This window comes from Canis aureus, chromosome 13, assembly GCF_053574225.1.
Source record: "Canis aureus isolate CA01 chromosome 13, VMU_Caureus_v.1.0, whole genome shotgun sequence".
NCBI classification, from domain to species: domain Eukaryota; kingdom Metazoa; phylum Chordata; class Mammalia; order Carnivora; family Canidae; genus Canis; species Canis aureus.
In genome coordinates, this window is record NC_135623.1 from 47803373 (window position 1) to 47827776 (window position 24404).

Genomic DNA, 24404 nt, shown 5'->3' on the forward strand with positions numbered 1-24404 from the left:
ATTCATTTGGGGAATATAAAAATTAGCAAAAGGGAATAAACGGAGAGAAAATGAGTGAAAATTTCAGTGAGGGTGACAAAACACGACACCTAACTCTGGGAAATAAACAAGGGGTAGTAGAAGGGGAGGTGGGCAGGGGGTTGGGATGACTGGGTGATGGGCACTGAGGGGGGCATTTGGCAGGATGAGCACTGTGTGTTATGCTAAATGTTGGCAAATTGAACTCCAATAAAAAAATTAAAAATATATATATAATCTGTAAATTCTGTAAGATATCTCCATTCTGTTGTATGATTAGTTTTACTTTTTTTCTGGGTAAGTTTTCTTGTTTATTTGTTGCAGTGACCTTAATTGATAGAAATGCTACAGAACAACAGAATTCTTAAGGAATGACACACCAACATTGTCCAAAAGAACTAATTAATCAAATGTGATTAATTTTAATGTAATTACTAAAGAAAGATATATCATTTTATTATGACGCTCTAGCCATACATTTTTCCAAATATGCTTACTTAACAGTAAATGTAAGATAATGATTCAGTTAGTTACAGTTTTAGAAGTCATTAGGATTGATATTCCTCTGCCATAAATGAATAATGATTTCAAATACAATCAGAGTTAATTTAATAAAAAATATGCTCTTGAACTAAGACAGATAAAATGAATGACCAATCATTATTTCCTGGTTTCAAAGTAGCAGGGAAAAAAAATTCAGTGTCTGTATGTGTATTTATCACACTTGGCTTGTAAGTGTGATAAAACCGTATGAAGCAAAACACATGATATAATCCCAGTTCTCATAGTTCATTAACTCCCTTAGTAACAAAAGATCTGACATGATATTTGGGGCCTTTATGTAAACTGAATACAAGCTGCATGGTGTTTGAAAGTTTTTAATATTTTGAATAGACATTCTAATGATACACAGATACAGATAAGAGATGTGAGTAGACAGTTCGAGGTTTCAGAGTCCCTCCTGCAGTGTATTTAGCAGCAGGTACAAGATAAATATCCAAACAATCAGATTAAGGGATTAACAGAAGTGACTTTGCTCTCAGTAGGTAAATGGGGCCAGTGGGTGGGTGACTTGGAACTTTGAGGTTTTTTTTTTTCCCCTACTTTTACATCAGTGCATTTTGGGCAAAAGGAAATGGATAATGTTTACTTTTAGGATGCAGTAGGCCTGGGTAGTTAAAAAAAAAAAGGGTAGATTATAAGGGTTGTGAAAAGTAATTCTGAAGGCGACAGGTGATTCAGCAGGGATTAAGCAGGAGAAACTATTTCCATTTTAACTCACATTTCAATTGGGCAGTAATGTTTGAACTTTTTTGTTCCCCTTTTAAAATTATATATATTTTTTCCTTTAAATACCATGTCAAGGACAGCTGAAGAACAAGGAAGAAAAGGGACCATGTTTAAGATCAATGTGTAGTCATAAATTAAGAGGGAATGTGTAGAATATGTATTTTTTAAAGAAGCCCCTTGAATTACAGGGTTTCAGCTTGGTGACCCCTCTATACAATTTTGAGGCAAATATTAATTGAATAAGGACTGGGAGGAATAGAGATAGTTTCAAAAATTCCCTGGGCTTCTGTCTTATGTATGAGAAGTTCCCCCGCCAAAAAAAAAAAAAAAAAAAAAAATTTGTTTTAGGATGGACTTGGTTATTTCAGTTGGTATCTTTATCCTGTACCATATGCACTTTAAAGCTTCAGTCTTCTCATCTCCTTTTTTTTTTTTAAATAGAAATCACAAAAAAGATATCTATGTATCAGTTTCTAACACCTAACAGGAAAGTCTTTTAGAATATTAACATAGCAATAAGCAAATATGTACTATAGGATTAAACATTAGCACTGAAAACAAACCGAAAACAAAGAATCCACAAAATTTTCTTCTTGTTTTTAACCCCTCATATTTTGAACTTCATGATCATTGCAAGAGAGGGGCATAAAGAATTGCAATTCTTGTATTAAATTTTTTTAAAAAATAAATGATGCCATAATGATGGATAAATCAGATTTATCTTTTGAAAACATTGATGGGAAAGCCCTGGTGATTCTTCTTTCTTATGAAGAGAGCCAAACAGGATCTGTCTCTAATAAATTAGTACACTTTTTTAAGATTAAAAATAGAAAAAACATTTTAAATAGTCAAGTCAAACATACACTTCTATCTAGCCTATAGTTTTAAAGAGTCTATGTGGGTTTAATTTATCATCCCTCATTCCAATACAAAAAAAAAAGAAGAAGAAGAAGAAGAAGAAAGAACCAAATCGGTTTTGAACATTAAGATATTCATAAAGACTGTATAAAGTAAAAAACAAAAGAAAACAAAAAAAAATCTTCACAGATTGTTAGCCATCTCTTTCAATGATTTCTCATAAATTCTTCTTTCCTTATCAGTAGATAACCCCCATCTCATAAGGAAATACTTCCCAACACTTCCCAATGAGATCAGTGATTGCTTTTTAGGAGAGCTACTGCTCCTTGAGATGTTTAGACAAAGGGAGAGTATCTTCTATAAACCAGTAAATGTCAGAGAATGACTTGAGGGGGAGGTGGCGGAAGCTGTTTTTAACAGATTTAATCTATGCAATTTTTTCCCTCATTTTTAAAAAAATTTTCTCCACTTGCTGAATATCAGTTTTAGAGCAGAGCACAAAAATCAACGAGTGACTTTATCATCTTTTGTTCTGCCATTTGCCTATAAGATCCTTTTTTTCCCCCAAAATGTACTCTATGCTCTTGATCGAGGTGTTCAGATTGGATAACATATTGCTAATTTTGCTGAGTTTAAGAGTCGACAGAGTAACAGAGCCTTCTAACTTTACAAAAATTCCATCTTCTGCCCCTACACCCCCAAACTCATAATTTGGAATTTGGTGAACAGTATGCTACTTCTGAGTGATTAAAAAGTTGAAAGTTGGTGGTAATGAGACCTCATGCTATTTTATTAAGCCATCTATCTATAGAATTGTTGTTCTCATACTTTAAAAAAATATGTCTATGCTTTTTTTTCCTTTTTTTTTTTCCTTTTTTTTTTTTTTTTTTTGTCAAGTACTTTCTTAAAGAAACAATAGCACCACATTGGCATAGCCGGCCAAACAATAAATGGGAAAGCAAAATGTGCTACATCTTCCATTTAAGCAGTCTCCCAAGTGCATAAACTAGTAACAGAAACTCTGGAGCCACAGTGCATGAGATGGTTTCATCTACACAAACATTGACATTCCAAGGAGGGGATGTATTCTCAAGGGAGGCCAGGCTTGCTTTTCTTTCTTTCTTTTTCTTTTTTTCTTTCTTTCTTTCTTTCTTTCTTTCTTTCTTTCTTTCTTTCTTTCTTTCTTTCTTTCTTTCTTTTCTTTCTTCTTTCTTTTTCTTTCTTTCTTTCTTTCTTTCTTTCTTTCTTTCTTTCTTTCTTTCTTCTTTCTTCCTTTCTTCCTTTCTTTCTTTCTTTCTTTCTTTCTTTCTTTCTTTCTTTCTTTCTTTCTTTTTTCTTTCTTCCTTTCTTTCTTTCTTTCTTTCTTTCTTTCTTTCTTTCTTTCTTTCTTTCTTTCTTTCTTTTCTTCTTTCTTTCTTCTCTTTTTTTCCCCAATAAGTTTTTTCAAGGAAGTCATTTCTTCTCAGTCTTTCATTGGACTTTTAGGGTGAGTGTGTGTGCGCACATGCACTTGCATGTGTGTGTATGTGGGGGGAGTGGGTGTTGTGAGTTTTTATCTCTAGAAGAGTGGATTCTGATAGAAAGATAAGTTAACTTTTTCAGTGGAGCCTCCTCATCTTCAAGTGTTCAAAAGACACTGTTACGTTATTTGGGGAACTGGGAACAGAAATTTGATCTAGGCATTCAGCATTGTCGGTTAAATTAGGACTTAAGCCTTTAAGCTTAAGAATTGGCTCATTCTTACCAATATTTACAGATTTTTCATAAACATTTTGAAATTGCCTTATTTGAAAAATCCAAAGCAAAGCTTATGAAAGTTTTGAGTTGTGAAGTTTTAGGTGCTCCTTTCCATCAATCCTGGGTCATTCTGCTGTAGTGTATAGATCAACTGACTTTTGAAGTTTTGCACTGATTTGTCTTCTAGTTTAATGTCATTTAAAAGTAAGATAGTGAATTAGTATAATTAGTTAATTTTTGATTTGTTGATTTATGATACAGTTGGAGAGGATTATGTGTTAGAAAAATTAAGAAAGATAATATGGCTTTGCACATTTAAGCTTTCCTCACTGGGGTAGTTTTGGCCGTGAATAGAATTATTAAGTGAATCAAATAAGTCAGAGACACTTAGAATTACCATATCCAACTGTGTCTGGAAACCCACAGGTCTGTAGAGGATTGCACATAAGGGTATACATGAAGAGCAAGAATAAAAACCAGAAGTGCCATTTTGGGAAGAGGGGTCCAGCATCTAAATCCACAGAACACATCTGTCTGGAAAACAGATAAAGGGCAACAATGAGTTTCTTTTACCAGTTTCTTTTACCTTTGTCTGTAATGATCACAGCATGGCTCAGCATTCCAACGGTGCTCAATTCAAGTAATGCTGAGGGTCTGAGGGTTTAAAGACTTACTGGCTGAGTGGGGGACCCACCATATAGGCCTTTTTTTTTTGCATATGTTTGAAGATCCAGGAAGTCTTAGACTTTCTCTGGTTTCTGAAACTCAAGGTGAACCAGTGGGATGAAAACTAAAGATGCTATTTTTGTTTTCCATGTACACTTTCCAAGAATAAAGAAATACAATTTGCATGAAGTAATCAAGCCTGGTTGCTTTTTACCAAAATGTTTAAAGGCAGATAAAAAAGATCTGAATGATGGACGATTCATCATTCTAATAAGAAAATCTTAATATGTATGTAGATGGGAAACATTTTTTAGGTCACCATGGGCCTGTCCTCACTGTTGGATTTTCTTGATATTAATTTTCAGTTGAATGGATAAGATGCACCCACAGAGGGCCAGGGGTCACTCTTGTAAGCAGACATGAAGGAAAATTTCTAGTTTTGGAAAAGAAAATTTTGCCTCTCAACTAGCAACTCTAGTCAAGTATGTTTTAACAAAAATTTATATATATATATGTAAATACAGGTAAGGATAAGAGCAAAATTATTAAAGAAAGTAATTTTGTGATTTTAAAAAATTAGATACTATGTCAATATTTGGAATCTTGGGCAATTTTTTTAGATTGCCCAAGGAGTAGGAATAACTATATTGTTCACAATGAACGGAGTATCATTTATAATATTACAAGAAGTATTGTCTTAGATTACTAGTAACTGCCTAGAAGAGTCAGTGAGTGCTAAAAAGATGGAGTAGTTGCCCTTTCACTGGTGGAAGTCTTTTTTTCCCTTTTTTTCTTTTCCTTTTTCTCTTTCCACTTTGTATTCATACATCCAAATGCAGAATTCAAATGAAACTGTAAATCAGATATTTCTAACTTATTTTGAAAGGGTTTTAAAAGAGATGGAGCTGGCAGCTTTTCACAACTAGGAGAGTTGGATGGTCTGTGGAACAGCTTCATTAACAAGAGTTAGTGTGTCAGGAACGTTCGGCTAATCAGTTTCCTAGCTGTACCATGAATGGGTTGTTTCTACAATTCCTCACATCCCAGCAACTGAAGGGCTCTGACCTTATGCCCTCATAGCAACCCAGGATAGAATCTGGAGCTTTATCTGTGTAATCTTCATACCACCCCCATGAGGTAGGTAGATGGCATATTGCCCCCATTTTGTAGATGAGGAAACTGAGGCACAGAGAGGTGAAGTGACTTGCCCAAAGTCACACAGTGGTGAGTCCATGATGGAGTCAGCAGATGTTTGTTTCTTCAACAAGAACTAGAAGCCAGGACTGTTAAATTCCTAGCTTCTCTGCTTTTTCCACTCCTCTCTAGACTCGCCAATCGAATTGGCATCAGTGGACTTTGTGTCTTACGTTTTTCCCGGAAGGCATAATTGGGGGAATTTTGCCTTCTTCCCACATGGATGGATTTTTAGTACTCTTCCTCTTTGTGTCATCTTCAGCTCCAGGCTTCTTTTGTTTTGCTTTCACCTTTTACCGTTTTGGCCAGACTCTTTCATATAACAAACTACAAAATAGCACCATTGTACTAAAAAAACAGAGTTTTACATACTGTTTGTGATATATCCTGTATTCTTGATATGCTAAATTTACATAATGCTCTATATGGAAAAAATAAAAAGAGAGAAGTTACTAATCAGGTTGTACACTAACTCATCATTTTAAGGAACTGTTAAGAGTTTGAGACTTTCTATGCTTAAAACATATGCCTAAAAATGATTGGCCTCAATATTGCAACTACTTGCATTTTTTTTAGCAAGATGTGGAAAAATAAAGCTTTTGTCTAAAATAAATGCATCCAACTTATATTTTGGTACAAATGCCACAGATGGAATCTTTTGGGTTAAAATCTTTTGGGTGTGCTATTTGACTGCTTGTTGCTGCTCTTGAGGAGGCCAAATTTGGCAAATGTAAAGATGATGAAGTTGAGGGGGTGGAGATAGACAAGATCATCAGACATTGTAGAACAAACAGCCTGTGTTGTGTAGAAAGAAGTGCAAATAAAAAAAGATTAATAAACCACTTAGGCTGCTGAATGAATGGCTCCAGCAGCCAAGACTCAGAAACAAATTTAGTGCAACTGGATCTATACAACACCCATGCATTTGTGGCTCTTGAGAGGCAGGGATTAAGATATATATATATTTTTTTCTTTTTTCTCTATAGAACATTATTGATAAAGGATCAACAGCAATCTACCAACTCCAGGACCATTTTTGCAAGGTGCAAAGCTTTTAACAATCACTCCTAAAGACAACGTTGGAATGTTTACTTGCGTATTTCATTGAGGGGAATGCCCATCTTTTGAAATGTGATTAAATATTTTTTGGTAGGTCTTCTGGTGTTTATCAGGTAACTCCTACAGAGCAAACAATCCTGCCGGTGGCATGTCATTCTTCACAACTCAGGAAGGTCTTCCTACATTCTGTAGTTCTTGTTTCCTGCACTCCCTCTACTTGCATTCTTCAAATGTACTTCCTAAAAGTAAGGGAGAAACAGCAACATTAATTGATGCAGTTTTATGTGCCCCCCCCAACCAGTTCTAACATGGGGTCTCATATTTTATGTCTCATTAGTCAATCTCATAGATAGCTTTTTTCTAAGAAAGACATATGTAAGTAGATGGGCCTTTAGCTTTTAATGTAGTCAAATCTTACTCAGGCTACTTTTATGTGCCCCTGAGGGTGTCATGAGATTGTTTTATAATCACACAGAAATATGTTTCTATTCATCTGTTGCTGTCACAGATTTGTTGACAGGAAGGAGACTTTGAAAAATCCAGAATCCTGTCCTGTGGCATCTTTTCCTACTGAGAGGGGAGAAAAAAGAGAAAAAAAAAAAAAAAAGAAAGAAAGGAACACATTCTGGGATCATCCTCTGTTATTTTATTGCATTTTGTTTTGGTTTGATTTTTATAAAAAAGGAGATCTTTCTTTTTAATTTTTTTCTCTTTCTCCTATGGAGAGAGGGAGAGTTTTTAGAAGTAGAAGATTGGGAAATTTAATGATTGACTTAGAATCTGTAAAATCATAGACATACTGAGCTGGGTTCCAATCCTGACTTTTTCAGTTTTAGTTATGTAAACTTGTGAAAGTGGCAATCTCTTATGTCTCAATTTTATCTATAAACTAGTATAATAATAGTTCCTACTTTGTAGGATTAAGAGTTAAAGAAGTAGTACCTAAGAAGACTTATAATAGGTCTGACACATGGTAAGCACTACATAAGTATTAGCTATTTATCATTATTATTATTTACTCATTATTATTATAATTTCATCTTCATTGGAAAGTAACCATTCCTAGACTACCTGGGTTCCTTATTTTGGTGCTACCATTCACTTATCAGCAAGCAATGCTGTTGTCCAAGGCATATTAAGTTTTGCTTAGAATAGAAGCTCCATGTAGTAGAAATCAGTCTGTTCACTGTTATATCCTTGTGTCTAAAACAATGCCTGGAATATTGCAGTTGCTCAATAAATAGCTACAGAATGAATTTAATGAATAACTATAATAGGCCCTTTAACAGTGCGTGATCATACTTTTCCTATAGTTATTATTTTTCCTTGAATATATTTATGTAGCAAAGTTTATTTAGATGAATAAGAAGATGTGAATTTAATCTGGGAGGACATGGCATCTGCGTGCATAGAAATTAGGTGCTGCTTCTCTTGGTTTCACCTTGAGCCAGAAGGACCTTAGTAATAATAGTAACTATTATGTATAACCGATAACTGTTTGTTACAGTGTGAGGTTCAAGAATTCACAGTATACCTTTTTAACCCCAAACATGTTTTCATCATGACCAAAAATAAGAGTTCTCACTATGGCGGCTGGAATCTCTAAATTCTTCCCTTCTGGCTAATGACCTCTTAACCCAAGCATTCTTAGGAACCCAGAGGTCATTGTAAGGGACCCTGGAGATTGCTCACACCAAAACCTACAGTGTGTGAGAAGCTGGGACAGAACCAGCTACAATCCCTGGAAATAATATCTATTGGCCAGGGCCCAGAGGGATTTGGTAATTTTTCTTACACCTATTTTTATCAGCTCTACCTGGAACATTCAAGTTATCACCGAGTCCTTCAAAAAAGCTAGTAGCACTTTGGAAATTGACGGTCAATATCCTATATTTATTAAATAGAAGGAAGATAGTGTTATTGTATAGATATGTTTATCAAAATAAACATAGCTCAGTGGCCATTGAGAAAAGGTTGTGGGAAGAAGTTTGGTATTTGTATAGGATAGCTTGAAATGCATCTGTTTTAAAATCCTGGCACTTTCCCCCCAGATACCATACAATTTTACTACGTCCACTGAACATGCATTTGTTGCTGTTAAAGCACCTACTCTTAAGCTACCAGTAAATTTGTATTTCCAATTTTATATGCTATTCTTCTTTCTTAAAGGAGTTCTCCTGAAAAATGGAAGAAAGACAAATAGGGCTATATAGTAGGCTCACTATTGTCCTAAACACCTTGAAACTTTTCTGTTCGATATGCAATGGATCCTGCAGATGGTATGTGGCTCATCAAAACCCCCACCAATGGCTATTATTAAGGATAATCAAACTATCAAACTACTAATCAAATCAAATAACAGATCTAAAAAATATGCTAATCTGAGTTTGCCTTCTTTTCGCTTTAACAGGCATACTAGCCTAGAAAAAGAAGACTTAAGAATCCTAATGATGCTCACACTTGGAAAATGCTCAAGAATGAAATAGTAACAAACTAAAAGATGAAGTATTTAATCTCTAGTCTTTCTCTCAAGCCAAATTAATCCCAGATTTACAGAAGAAAAAAACTCAGGTTATATTTATTCTATATATCCCTCTCCAAATTCATGAGGGCTGTAAGTCAAAGGACTGAAGTCAGATTGGTCAAGCGCATGGATCTTATCCTTTTCCCCAACAGAGAAATTCTTCTTTTCTCTGGATGGCAGAGGTGTAAAGTGTCAGTGAGCACAGAGATCCTCTGGCCTATTTCTTGTGGGTCTGTTTCGACCTTGCAGCAGAGCCATGGGCAGAAGCTCACTTGAGTCGACAGACACTGCGCCAAGTAGCATGGTTCCCATGCACACACGCGTAAGGTGGAGGCCATTCAAAACCAGCTGGGATGTTGTCTGGTTTGCATTTGGCTCCCTTCCCAGGCTCTCACATGTGACTTCTTTGTTGCAGACAATGACAGTGACAAAACAAAAGCACTCAGGGATTTGGTCTCAGTCGCATCTGTTGCTTTGCTCATTGTCTTAATTTAATTACGCTGGCCACCCTCGACAATGGGCAGCAAGTGGAGGCATGTTAGAAGCAGCCGGAGCTGGCACCCACCTTCAGTGCACTTCTTGAAGCGTTATGAAACTGTCCCACATTCAGCCAAGCAAAAACTTTTCACTTCAACAGCTTGTCCAAGACAAACAAACCAGCTGAAACTGTTTCTAGTATGCAACTAGACAGATTTTTGAAAGGAAAACAGTAGTGAGTAAATACTGTTTCCTATTGACACCAGGGAAGGTAAGATTATTTAAGAAAAAAAAAAGAAAAACAGCTGGTCCTCTAGCTTGCTCAGGTTGGTTGAGGAAATTTATCACTCCAAGGGAAATGTTGACCAACTCATAATAGGGAATAAGTTCCAGAAGGTCTTAATTTGCGATATACATATGTACATGTATACCATGTACATGGTACATGTGTACCATGCACACAATTTAGGAAGCTGGAAAATGCCCTGGATTATTACATGATACACATATCCTTCCATTGTCTCTTGACTTTTATCCTAGCTCCTCACTTTACAAATGAAAGCAATCCACAAACTTTTTGATTAAAAAGATCACCAAGAGGGGCACCTGGGTGGCTCAGCAGTTGAGCATCTGCCTCTGGCTCAGGTCGTGATCCTGAGGTCCTGGGATCGAGTCTCGCATTGGGCTCACCACAGGGAGCCTGCTTCTCCCTCTGCCTCTCTCTCTGTGTCTCTCATGAATAAATAAATAAAATCTTAAAAAAGAAATGGATCACTGAGTGTGAATAACAATGGCAGTAACAATAACCTTGATTAACATTTGCAGACACTTCATAGTTTACACAGTAATCTCCAGTAGGTGATATTATTTGCATCAGTTTTTTTTTTTTTTTTTAATGATAGTCACAGAGAGAGAGAGAGAGAGAGAGGCAGAGACACAGGCAGAGGGAGAAGCAGGCTCCATGCAGGGAGCCCGACGTGGGATTCGATCCTGGGTCTCCAGGATCGCGCCCTGGGCCAAAGGCAGGCGCCCAGCCGCTGCGCCACCCAGGGATCCCTGCATCAGTTTTATTTATAATCTCATGCTTGCTAAGATTTGGTGACTTGCTTGAGGTCACATAGGAACAAACTGATAGATCTAGGACTAATAATAAGACAGTTTATTATGTTAATAAGATACTTCTATGGCTTAGCACCTGGGCTCTATATTATGCATGTTAGTTGCACGTATTTTTCTTAATTAATTCTCCTAGTTCACTTGGAGGTGGATACTGTGTCTTGCTCATTTTACCTTTAAGGAATCTGAAGCTTAGAAAAGCCAACTTTCCTAATTTCTTACAGGGAAGATGTGACCGTGGTTGGGATTTGTGCCAGTTTCCTCTGATCCTGGAGCTCACCAGTTAGCCATTCTACCATATGGCTTCCCCAAAAGATAAAACATTATTGGGTACTCCAAGGTCCAAATATCTTTCCAATAATATTGGAATAATGATTATTATTATCATTATTGACAATATTATAAGCTGCCCATAATCCTAGACAGTGTTAGATGCTTGTTTAGAGGGCAAGGGGGTGTCCTCCCTTACCAGTGTGAGCTGGGCCTCATTTATATTGTTAATCATAGGAATCTAGTAGCAGAGTATCAAGTTAGCCAAAGCTAACCCTGTGGATATTATAAGCCTTTCTTTTTTTCCCCTGCCCATCTTTATGAGATTTTGGCTCGAAAAATAGTATCTAAAAGAAGAATGATAATAGTCTCTTTAAATTCAGAGAGGAAGGGCAGCCCTGGTGGCTCAGCGGTTTAGCGCTGCCTTCAGCCCAGGGCCTTAATCCTGGAGACCCGGATTGAGTCCCATGTTAGGCTTCCTGCATGAAGCCTGCTTCTCCCTCTGCCTGTGTCTCTGCCTCTCTCTCTCTCTCTCTCTCTCTGTCTCTCATGAGTAAATAAATAAAATCTTTAAAAAAATTCAGAGAGGAAGCAGTGATGTTTTCAATAGATTATGTTTCCATCTCAACTACTCCAAACAAGTAAGTATTGTATGACACAAAGTCTAAGAAAAGCCTGGCACCCTATAAAAATGGTGGGAAAATAATGTCCAGTACAGAATATTAGCAGCCTACTATATCCCATAAAGTCCTAACTCAGCATTGACCTTTGCCCAAAAAGGGCAAAATGGGGGGGAAAGGAGAGCAGATAATTGGAAAGATCGCCCAGGTATCAGCTCTTTACCTGCCAGAAAGGATGTGCTCTAGCTATTTTGCTTGGTTTGGCCTGGAGACACATGAGATTGTGGAGGACAATTTAGATATTTCAGTATCATCTTTGATATTTCTTTACTTGAGGGAATCACAAGTTCAAATTCCAGGAGAGTTGGGTCAGCCTTTCATCTCCAGGAGCCAAGAAAGTAAGTGTCCTGCAATCTACTCAGTGCTTTGGGATGTGACTTTTAAAGCCAAAGGACAAAGGTGCACATTTCAAGAGACTTGTTTTCCTGGTGTGATGGTTGCCTCTTAACAAAGTAAAAGGTATACAGTTTGGATGTAATGTCGGTCTGCTCAGCCTCTTACTTTTTTCCTAGAAATTACCTCATCCTACCATTTCTGCGGTTACAGTGGGAATGGCCATTTTTTCCCAGTATGACCCTCTTCTCTGGCCATGGGGAGTGGCCCAGAGCTGGCACCCCCAATTCCAAGACTGAGCATGGTGGGGACACAAGGTAGACCCATTCCTGGGACATGCAAGACTCCTTTCTTGGCATACTTTTGGTTCAAGGACCCCCAGGGCCTTTTCTGCACTCTTCCTTAGACTGTAAAGCAGTTCGAGACACTTCCACCCAACACTCTCTCCCCCTGCCCTTCTCCTTCACTTGGGGTCCTTCACTTGCACTGTGTTCTGATGGTCTGCCCAGACTTCCTGGTTCCTCCCCAGTTTCCTTCCTCACAGGTATTTGTCCCTAATAAAATCCTGCTCATGTAACCCAGTCCCATCTCTGTTCCCCCAAAGACCTGGGTTTATACACTTGGTTAGGATCCCACCTCCCCACACAGGAATTAAGGGACTTTGACAATCACAACATTGTTTGCTCCTATTTCCTCTTCTGTAAAGTAAAAGGCGGGGGTAAGCACACCCACCTCATAATGCTGTTATGGGAACATGTGATCATCCTTACACACTTGACCTGGCATAGTTGTGTGTGAGCCTACTGTTTCAAGGGCCCTTGCTTTTGATTCATTTTATGAGCTCATTTATTAGCAACATCCATCTCTGTAGACCTTTATGCTCTCAAAGTCCACTCTGCCTCTATCTTTGTTAGAGCATTGAGGTGCATGCAGTAGAGTGAATTATGTCTGTGTGTCCCCACTGAAAAGTAAGCTCCTTGAGGGCAGATAACATGTTTCCTTCAACTCTGGATCTTCCCCAGACTCATGGTGCTTTGGACAAATGGAGCAAACCAGGAAATGCTTGTCAAATTGTTTAAATTTTCCTACAGTTAGTAGAACAGAGTTTAGCCCCCTCGCCTCAGCTTCCTACCTCCTGCCGTGTTCTCTGTGGGGACACATACTACGGAGGCCCCTCCTGTTTTGGAACTTACAATCAGTGGATGATAGTACAAGACACATATGCGAAAAAATGCAGAAGAAAGAGTGCAGTTCATGGCTAACGCCCTGGAGTCCATCTTGAGTTTAGATTCTGGTCTGACCACTTGTTAGAGCAACACCATGGCAAGACATTTAGCCTTACTCAGCCCAAGTTTTTAGATCGGTACAATAGGGATAATCGTAGTACTTATCCTACAGGCTAAAGATGAAGATTAACTGAAATAATTCAGTATAATCCTCACCACAAGTGTGTGTTTAACAAATACCACCTATTCTTACTGCCCACTGCCCTTTTTATAATTGATGTGGTCAAAGCACATCCCATTGAAGGGTGTTGACCTTTCCCTGGCTGGAGAAAGGGAATATTGACTTACTGGGTACTCAGTACTCCCTTCAGTGCTGGGATAGCAGATGTATACCTCTTTTTTTTTTCTTTCTTTTTTTTTTTTTTTCTTCTAGTGACTGGTGTATCCCTAGGAATCCCTAGGATTTAGGGAATTTATATTTGTCCTGTAATTCCTCGAGGATTATCCTGATTTAGCAACTTTCTTACTCTTCAAAGGATACCACCTGACTCTATCTCAGATATTTCTGTCTGTGATGTAAGAAATCACTACCAAAGTTGTTTAAAAGCCTGGAGAGAAAAAAAGAAAAAGAAAAGGGGAAAAAAAGTGCTGAGGGGTATTTTCCCTTGTTGACAAGAGGTATTTAGGTTGCCTTTAATAGTCTTGAAGGATGTTGTAAAACACTTCAGGGTTCAGGTTGCTTAGACTGTTGATTTTATGGGCAGCTTGTTCAGTTAGCTGTTTGTGTCTGTGATATATATATATATATATATATATATATATATATATATATATATATATATAATTTAAGCCCACTATCTTTCCCAGAGGGAGTTGATTTTGGAATTGCTGAAAGGTTCAACTATTGTGGTATTTTAAAAAGTGAAACACCACATTCTAGCAATTTCACTGATAATGTGGTAAAGATTCAGTACATTTTTACCTAAAAACTGGATTTGATTATTATTATTTTTTTCTCTCTCTCCAGCCTCCAAAAGGCCTTTGTTTCCTCTGTCGTACAACTTATGCTGGGGTCCTGAAAGTAGTGTATGCAGCAATTCACATTACAATGTTCTGAGGAGATGTGAGGCCCAGGGTTGTACCTTTTGGTGTCATTTCAACGTTGTAGTGATGAGTTCACAGGATCAGTAGGAAAGGCCACCTCCACTCATTCTTTGTGTGTATGACACATCTGGGCACAACACTCAAAGGCTGTGTTCTAAATATTCCTCCTTGCTGAATTGAGAGAAATTTTGGAAGTTTGGAAGGCTTGTCTGAACTTTTAGGATGAACAAAATAACACTATGACAAGTTAAAGTGATTTGCATCTGTTTGAGGTTGATGGGAGACTTTCAGCATATAAAAGTAAACACACAGGGTGCCAACCAGAGCTTTTCCAAGACAGAAAATGGCACAAGAACAATTCATGTGCATATACAGTTTTTAGAAATCAGAATTGTTTCTACCTCCATCCTAATACTCACTTGAAGAAGAAAATAAATGTCATTGTTTACAGACAGACCCACCAGAGCATCCAACAGTGGCCTAAGTCAACAGATATTGAGGAAGTAACAGTAATGATGCTGTCTTTATTGATTCATTTATGCTTCTCTGATTTTCTAATCCTGCAATGCCTCATGAACTACTCAGTCATACCACACTCACACCATAGCATAAATATGGCGTACTCCCAAGTCTGCGACAGTCAGCTGATTGGGAATCCTTGAGCAGCCATCAACCTGCTGTGGACTGGCACCACATCATTTGGTAATTTTGTCTTACTATGATTGTTAGCTACAGTTGTGAAAAGAGCACATCATATTTTCACAGGTGGCAGAGATGCTTAGTCTTTGATCGCTTGACCTCTTGGAGCTGGCCAGGCAGAAAGCTCCATACAAGTGTTTATATATTTTACACAGAATTTTATAAAAACTTCTGGCATGTGAATCCCATCTTAGAAGATTAGGCCATTTGGTCAGCTTGGGTTTGATGTAAAATCTCTTGGTCTCTCACTGGGAACTCTAGGGTTACTTCATGAGGCAGAAGAATTGCCATCCTGCTCAGCCTTTCATAGGTCTTGCTCTTAACAATGCCCATTCTCTGATAGAAGTAGGGGCAGGGCTTGCTGGAATGAAGACAGGCTGGATGCAACTGACCTTTGATTGTGCTGGGTCAAGAATTAGACCTCAAGGTTTCTAACGTTGCAGACCGGTTCTATGTGAAAGTTTCTGTTTTCTAACCTACGGAGCCATTCTTTCTACCTCTGTAGATGAGATTGGAGGTAGTTGAAACCCATGGATCCTTAGAAGAAGATACAATAGAAAGAAAACCAACTTCTTTCTGGCACTTCAATAATGTTCCCGTTGTTTCCTGAATATTTAACTTAGGACTAAACCTTTGAAAAGACGAAAGAATAATGTGATTTCTCTTGAATGGTGATTAGTTTTCACATAAGAGTTTGCCTTTACTGAAAGAAAAGCCAAGAAATTGTATTTACCTATAATTTTGAAAGTGATTCACTCCAAATCACAGGTGGTTGCAAGAATCCTAGAACACAAAACTGCACACACACACACACACACAATGTGAAAGTAGAGAAAAGAATCCCTTTCTCCTCAAAACTATTTTCTGTAGTTAATTACAGATTTTAAATTACCAGCAAGGGCATTTAGAATAAAAATTAGTTGTATGCTTCTTTAACATTCTTATTTCTATCAAACTTCTACTTTTCAAGAGTCAGTTTCCTGACCAATGGGTCTTAAACCTGTAACCACATTAGTAAATAAAATAAAGATAGAAATTTTTCAGAAATGTTTTCCAGCTCTTGTTACTTATTTAGCCCATCAGATCTGTAATTGTGTCTCTAATATATGGTGAGAACTTTCCTGGCTGCTTGTTAGAAGTACCAGTTATGGACTCACAGGCCCATTGTCCCACATTTCATGTAATTTCCTTGATGTTCTCAATTCCTATTTCTCTCTTTTTGAGTTTAAGCATAAGTCAGTATTTCTAAATAACCTCCTTTGGTTGCTGGATAAAAGGGAAGTAGCAGTAAAGGCATTAAAGGGTCCCATCAAAGATGAACCCCAAACCTGTGGACATCAGGGCAAGGTGCTCACATTTCAGTTAGCACCCTGAGGACGGAGAAGCTGATTTCAACCTAGAAGTTTAGTGGCCCCTGAAGAACCTTTGCCAACCTCACCTGCCCCTTCTTTATAAGTGGACTTGTCTTGCTTAGGTCAATAAAGACTGTCACTGATTTTCATAGGAACCAGTTGCTGGGCTTTTAGCCATTTTGTTGAGCATACAAACCTGAGGAATTCTTCATTGAAAGAAAAACCAAGAAGTTGTATCTACCTATAATTTTGGAAAATGATTTACCCCAAACCCCTAACCCCATAAAGGGACATTCTGCTTCATCTCAAACAATTTATCTTATTGCTACCAAGGGCTTCCACTTTAACTTCCAACTGTCAACTTTGCCCTTGGATTAAAAGTCAGTTCCCTATTACCTATTAAAGAGTAAAAGGCCTTATTCCCATCACACAGACAAGTAAAGAGAATGGACCTCATCTTTCCCCATGGATGAATGCTCAGGGTCTGAAGAAATTGCAAAATGCATTACTTAAGAAAACTATTTCCTGTTGGTGGTTGGCGGGAGGGAGGTGGTCAAGGGGTGGAGGGAGGGAGGAGGGGCTCTTTGAGGAGTCTTTTTTTTTTTTGCCTCTTTTTCCACCCTTACATCCCAACAGCACACACATTCGAAGCTGTATGAGGTTTTGTTTGTTTTCAAGAGATGTTTGAAAGAAGATCAAATGCTTGTGAAAGGCACTGGATCGGCAGCCCTAGGAACTGAAATGTCCCGGAAGCTGTGTGAGCCCGGAAATATCCCACATTTCTATTTATTTTGGCAATTTTACTTAAAACTAGTAAGAGCTGGAGTTCATGCTACAATTAAATTTTCCTCAGGCACCATGAAATGAAAACACATATTACATTTGATTCTAACTGGTTGAGAAAAATGGTGGTTTTTCTTTCTGAAAGTTCATTCTGTGACCTTGAAATAAAAGTTAACGGTTCCTCACATGGGAGAACTGAGCTTCCATTTAAGATGGAATTATTCATAGAACTGGGGTTCTCTGGGTTGGAAGGACTCTAAGGTCACTGAGTCCTCTTCTATCATCTGCTTGAAACCTGGCTACCACCTCACCAAAAAGCACTGGCAAACGTGGCTTTGAAGGTTTTGGTGACAATACAAGACTCGCTTCCCCTTGAAGAGATCGATTTTTTACGTTTGTTTCAGATGGCTCTAATTTTCAGAACTAGATAAAATAATGTAACTAAAACTCTAAAGGTGATTCCCATATGCCAAGAACCATTTTAAGCGATATAATATGTGTTTGTACACACACGCTCCCATACACATTTATATAGATGTTATCTCAGTGAATCCCTCACAACCCTAGGAAGTATCATCAGTTAGCACCCTTGTTTCACAGATGAGAAAACCAAGGCACACATAAATGTCATGATTTGCCTTGGTCATACAACCAGTGAGTGAGAGTTGGGATTTGAACCTGGGCAGTGTGGCTCTAGCATCTGTGTTCTTAACTGCTATATTTTCCTCCCTCTTCAATCTATTTTAGGATTCCCCTTCATGCCTTGTGCAGAGGTTGGTGCACTGTAGGTGTTCAATAAAGATATTTTTCTACAATTTGGCACATTGTAGGTGCTCCATAAAGGTATTTTTTGACGATTTTACTTCAGGATCATGATTCCTTCCATCTTCCCTTTAGTTTTGCAGCTGGTCATCAATTTGCCCCAAGAGAAATGGTAGAAACAAAAGAATTCTAAATGATGATGAATACTCTGCCTACTTTAAGAAAGCATTGGGGAGAGCAATAAGTGTACAACATTCACTATAAAGGACTATTCAATCCGTGGCCACCTTTCTCAGTAAGTCCTTGAATGCTTTCTGTGTAAGCTCTAGAAGGAAGTTCAAAACACGCAAGGCTGTGTCAGTACAACTCCTTTGCTTCCTTTTTTACTCTGCCTTTGTCTCGCTGTCTCATGCAAGGACGAGAGGAATCATTCATCTCGGCACTGCTACTTATTTTTATGGTCTTCTTTACCACTATTCAGCTGCCTCTCTCACTTTTTTGTCCATCTGTTTTTATCCAGCCATCCATCTGTCCACCTGTCCATCTAGCATTACATGTATCACTGGGTGCTTAGCATTGACACTAGAGAGGAAGAGATGGAAAGACAATAATAATAGGTTCTTCCCATTTAGTCAATTCATATCCTTCAGAAACCATATGTAGGCATTCAAGGCGACTGCTTTAGAGCCAATAAAACCCATTCCAAAAAGAAATTATTTTAATCCATAGCGTGAGAGTCAAGCATTCTTTAACTAGGAGGTTCCATTCTTTTGTTTTTCTTTTAAAGTCTTTGCCTCACTCCTTTTGAATGAAATTTATTGTAGAGTATAATTATAGTTTATCCAAAGCTTTCAGTCATAATTGGCATTTACTCAGTCAACAATGGGAAGAGAGATAATCCTCTGAGGAACCTTTCCATGGGACATGAGTTGTTAGTTCTTCTGTGGAACTTGAAGAGTCATCTGTATTTGCAAACCACTCTTAGGTGGTGGTCACAGCAAGCATCAGCTCACTTCTGAGCTGGTCTCAAAGCATGGATATCTTAGTGGAATAACTCAGCATCTCCTGAATTAGGTGGCTGACTAGGTGGGCTTAGATGCCAGCCTACCCTGGTCTATTCAGACAGGCCAGGCTTTTGGAATCACAGCAGAAGTGGCTCAGCTCCCATCTGGGGCTTGACATGTATCTGACTAGAACTTTTCCTCCTGGGCTGAGCCTTGGACATGGCCTGTTATGTTACATTATGTTATATTTATTATATTTTTCAGTGCACCACAGAGGAAGGATGATCCTGAAGTAGAAAGCCAGCAGAGGCATGAAGGACCAGGCAGAAAGGAGGTTCATTTATACCATGACATCTTCAGAGTAGGTGATTTGGATGAAATGCTTCACTCTTGGTTTAGTCATCTTCTCACCACAAGTGTTGTCATGTGCTTGGCTAACCACTTCTCTCTTACACCCTCTCTCAGCTCCTATAGTTCATATTTGGATGATCTTGACAATTTTTGTTTTATATCTATGAAGACTCCAACCCTACTAGTTAGATCAAAGAAGCTGAAGGAAAAGATTTAGAAGACCTAAATTCTGTGGTTCTACTTAGCTTTTTGTTTTGTTTTGTTTTGTTTTTGTTTTGTTTTTACCTTCAGGGAAATCCAGCCCCTTGCTCTCATTCATGCCCTTCCTTCCTTCCTTCTGGTGGAAAAATAGTAAGCTAATGGAAGATTTCGTGTGCTGTGTATTTCTGCCCTGACTTTTCCTTTCAGAATTCTTTCTCAGTCCATGTTGATTATGTGTGCTTTTCTCTGCTGGCCAGAAGGAGTGTAGCTTGGAACTCAAGCGTGCCTTCACCCTTCTATGGTTCTCAGTATTCTTGTCTTTAAAATGAAGGGATTGAACCAATCAGTTTCACAGGCTTTTTGTCCTAGTGTTTCCATGGAACAGAAACTCACAGGATGTCATATCTGACCTAGATTCGTGTCTGTGTGTGTGTGTGAGAGAGAGAGAGAGAGACAGACAGACAGAGTTTTCATAGCAGATGGCATCAGAAGACAGTAGTCAGACAGTTATGGACTGAACCATGCCTCTCCTCAGCTGTTCATACATTCAAGGCCTGACTCCCAGTACCCAAAATGTGTCCTATTTGGAGTTAAGGTGTTGGCTGAGGTAATTTAGTTAAAATGAGGTCAACCCCTTCATCTGGACTTCCAACTTCCAGAAATGTGTGAAAATATCTGTTGCTTAAGCCACCCAGTCTGTGGTACATTGTTAGCACAACCCCAAGCAGACAAATGCATCTTTTATATCTGATTCCAAAGTGCAAAAATAAAAAGGAAAGGATCAATGACCTCTTCTTCCAGGTTACCTCACTGGCCCCACAGGCCTTTAAGCAAACACTGAGTGCCCTTTGGCCTGAACATGCACTTGACTAAGAAACCCAGCCTCCAGTGACACCACAGGAAAGGAAATCTGGGAACTTCTGTGACACAATTCAGTCTTGCTGAGAATTTGGGGCTAATATTTAACTATGGACATATATTGACATGGGCAGTTCTACAATAGCTTCACACAGAACTTTAAAATACATATAAAAAATCTTGATTTTTTTAAAATCTTAATTCTTTTACTCTTATTTTTTTTTTTTTTAGCAGGGAGGGGAATGTAGTGTCTTATTTGCCTCTTTCATAATTTGTGTTCCTTCTTTCATTCTTGCCACTTTTTTTTCTCTGGGCTTCCTTGGGCATTACATTGGTCTTTTCCATCCTCTCCATATTTGTTAGCCACATTCTACAGCAGCTTCCACCTCTTTCCATCACATGCACCATCTAGCTCCACCACGCCTACCGTTCTTCATTCCTCTATAGCACTTCCCACTTTTCTTTATCGCTGTCTGCTTCTCTCCCATCGTCCTTGCCTCTGTCTGCTTAGTCCTTCTCTCCTCCAGTTTCCTTTCTTGCCTCTGCGTTCAGTTTCTAGCTCCAGTCTCCCTTCTCTGCTCTTTCTTCTTTCCTTTCATCTGCTGACTTGCTTCTGTCCCCACCTTCTGTTCCCCTCCTGGGCGTTTCTTTGGCCCACCTTTCCTTCTCCTCTGAGACTTCATTCTCTTGGTGGTAGATGGGGGATGATACTGCAAACATCACAAAAATAATTGCATTGAGAACAGGTGGCTCCCTGGGTGTCCCAGAAAACAGAGTCTTTGCGTCCGCCAGGAATGCCTGGGCTTCATGTGCTACAGGAGACAGCATTGGTGGTGGAGGGATGGTTAAGGCCTCAGTCACAAGACACAAACTTCTAGAACCTTAGGACTCATCTCTGACCCCTCCCACCCCCCCACCCCCGCTAGACACTGTGAGGCAGTGGTCACCGGGGAACAGAAAGAACTACCCTGCCTTTATCCCCCCAAGCACACTTCTCAACCACATTCACTTATGCTGCTACTGTGGTGCTTGCTCCCTGACTAGCCCCCGCCCCGGCTACTGCGATCCCCTCCCAGCCCCTTTCCATCATTCATGGTGGCTCCCTGGGGGTCACATCTCCACTGAGCTCCTGAGTCCTCCCCCCAGCTTGGCAGCAGTGTAGGACCAGGAAGCAGCAAATATGTCACTGTGAGCTTCTCGGTTTCTCTTATGCTGTCTGCACAATGCTAGCTAACTTTGGCTCCAGAGATTAAAACCACAGTTTTGTTTTTGTTTTTGGTTTATGGTTTTTTAAACAGTGTCCCAAAGGGGAGCTCCTTGGGCTTTGCTCTCCTTACCCACCCTTCCTTACTTTTTTTTTCTCCTTCACTTACCCCCTACTCTTCAGTTTCATTTTTGCTACTTCAGGACTAAAATCTAAATCACCAAATCACTTCTATTCATTTGTTCATTCATGTATTCACTCTTACAACAAAATTTATCAAGTGACTAATATGCATCAGATAATTTATGTACTTTTGATGGCATAAATAGTAGCTCTAAGGTTCATTTGAAGTCTAGGTTTTAGAAAAAGACACCTATGGATTTTAGTCATTAGAAATTTCTAGGTTATTCTTATAGCCAAACAGAAATTTCTATGTTTAGTGTTTTTTTTCTTTAATTAAGTTTGCCATTGAATGTGAATTTCAAATAATTCCCATTTTAGCATATACTTTTTTCTTTGCACCTTCACAGATTACTAGGACTTGAAAAAAGTTGCATGCCTTGTTATTAATTACAATTATGAAAGATGTTAACACTTGTCCAACAGTTACTTCGTGCAGGATGCGGAAAGAATTGCATGTGTATTTATTAATTCTGAAAACGAGTTGATGTGGTAGGTATTATTATCCCAATTTTACTGATGAAACAGGTTTGGATAGGTTATGTTACTTGGTCAAGGGCTCTCAGTTGGCAACTGGACTTCAGTTTTGTCTGATACCAAAGCTCATGTTTAGTGACTGTTCTCCATTGTCTTCTGGTATCAGATCGTCCAGAGGAGTGGAAAGGAGAATCTACAATGTGGAGTGACCAGAGGGATGGAGCTCTGAAGTGAGGACGGTATCTTTCCGACCTGTGAGCCAGGATATTGGCCGTAATTCCTATTTGGCCTCCCCACAGATAGAAGACACTTCAATGTCTTGAGGATGGTGGATCCTTCCCCGCCAGGTAGCTTACCTTCTGAGCCTTGGGCATGTCGGTGTGGCGCTGGGCACGGACCGAGCGGGCAGACTTGGCAGGCTTGAGGGGTGCACAGTACATCTCTAGCCTCCTCAGATCACAGCTCCGGAAGCAGCACTCATCCACGATGCCTGTCTGAGGTGCCCTCCGACTGCTGGAGCCGTACCCTGTGGGCTTGTCTGTGCAAATCAAACACAAGGTGGCCTGGCTTTAGAGGGGAATATGCTACCTCCACAGTTCCACCCAACCCCGGAAGCCTCTCTTCTCCCCACAGCTGGTCAACCTACACATCGCAATCTCTTCCTTGAAGCTTCCCCAACAATTCCTGGCCCCACAAATCCTTCTGGATCCCAGTGTGGCTCTGGACTCTGCCCCACACGCCTTAGCACTAACTTGTGCACTGGGGATTTTGTGTTAATTCTTGAGTTCTCAGAAACCTGTTGTCAAGGATCTCGTCTACACCCAAACTGAGTCTTTCCTTTAGTTAATTAAATGAAGATCATGTGTTAAGTTTTTTTCATCTTTTTAGCAAATCTGCCTAGTTTTTATGCTCAGGATGGCTCAAGTGTTTGCTCTTTTGCTTAACTGCTTCCATTATAACATCAGGTTGAGTATCAAAGGAATTTTAAGTCTGGAAAGGGCTCCTCATTTTACTGATGTGAAAACAGGCCCAGAACGACTTAAAGCAAGTCATTCATGCAGTAAGGGGTGGAACCAGGATTCAAGGTCAGATCTATCCCTGCATGTTCTGTAATTATGGACAAGTCATTTAAACCTTCTGGGCCCCAGTTTACCCATTTGTAAAGTAGGTTAATAATGTCTTCCTTATAAGGATTCTTTGAGGATTGCATGAGATAATCATAAAGAAAAGATAAAGATAAAGAAAAGTACTTAGAACATCATTTGATATGGAGCAGGTCCTAAATAAATGTTGGTTCACTTCCTCTGAGCACCCTTTTCTAGGGTCTTATAGAGTCTGTGAAGAAGCAGCTTTCATATTAACTGCATCCAGATGCTTTGGAACTTGAGATTGATAACAATACTAGTGTAATGGGCCTTCCTCCTCTATCACCGTAGAGAGAACAGAACAATTGATTCTGTTTTCTCATGGAATAGCTACTACCCTGAGAGAGAGAATGAGCTAAATGTCAATCCTTCGTGTGAGTCTCATTGCCCAGAGGCACATCATGAGTCCCATTTCTTTTGATATTTGCAAATCAATTAGACCTCTTTACTTGGCAAGTAGGTTTTGGTTTAGTTTTATTTCTTATTGTTTTGATTCGGACACACTTTTCCTGGCTCTAGAATTAAAAAGAGAGGGCAAAACAAGCTTACGTGAACTTGTCATAGGAACTTGAAAAGCACCTGAGTTCTTTGTAAACTTTTTGTCAAAGTAGAACTTCTGTCAAACCAAACTTTGCTTATACACCAATCGATAAAGCAGACAGAAGTGAAACTGCTCTGGCTCAGGCAAAGGCTGGGAGACTGGATCTTGGCTTTCTCTCATCTCTCTCATCTCTCATCTCCCTTGGGAGGTGCAGGGCCTGGTCTTCTGCACTGATATTCAGCCTTCATGGAGGAAAATTTGTGAACCACTGATCCAGAAGAATCCAACTAATCAA

General features: G+C 39.0%; 1 protein-coding gene and 1 long non-coding RNA gene across 10 annotated transcripts in view; one reads left to right on the forward strand and one right to left on the reverse strand.

Annotated features, from left to right (window-relative positions):
• LOC144282443 (uncharacterized) overlaps window positions 1–23292 on the forward strand; it is a 119066-nt gene extending 95774 nt beyond the window's left edge. For 2 of the 5 annotated variants that reach the window (XR_013350879.1, XR_013350878.1), the window contains 5 exons: window positions 4330–5051; window positions 6750–6806; window positions 18284–18443; window positions 19417–19513; window positions 22590–23292. This is a non-coding gene — a long non-coding RNA (uncharacterized LOC144282443). Of the gene's footprint in view, window positions 1–4329; window positions 5052–6749; window positions 6807–18283; window positions 18444–19416; window positions 19518–22589 lie in introns of all 5 variants that reach the window. The other 3 variants (XR_013350881.1, XR_013350880.1, XR_013350877.1) reach the window with 3 other exon arrangements.
• The window catches only part of IGF1 (insulin like growth factor 1), a 75068-nt gene continuing 55196 nt past the window's right edge, over window positions 4533–24404 (reverse strand). For 2 of the 5 annotated variants that reach the window (XM_077846111.1, XM_077846112.1), the window contains exons 3-4: window positions 22780–22961; window positions 4533–7061 (exon numbers count right to left, since the gene is read on the reverse strand). In XM_077846111.1, the coding sequence (XP_077702237.1) occupies window positions 7002–7061; window positions 22780–22961 (242 nt within the window). In that variant the 3' untranslated portion in view covers window positions 4533–7001. Of the gene's footprint in view, window positions 7062–17117; window positions 21273–22779; window positions 22962–24404 lie in introns of those variants that run through there. The other 3 variants (XM_077846108.1, XM_077846109.1, XM_077846110.1) reach the window with 2 other exon arrangements.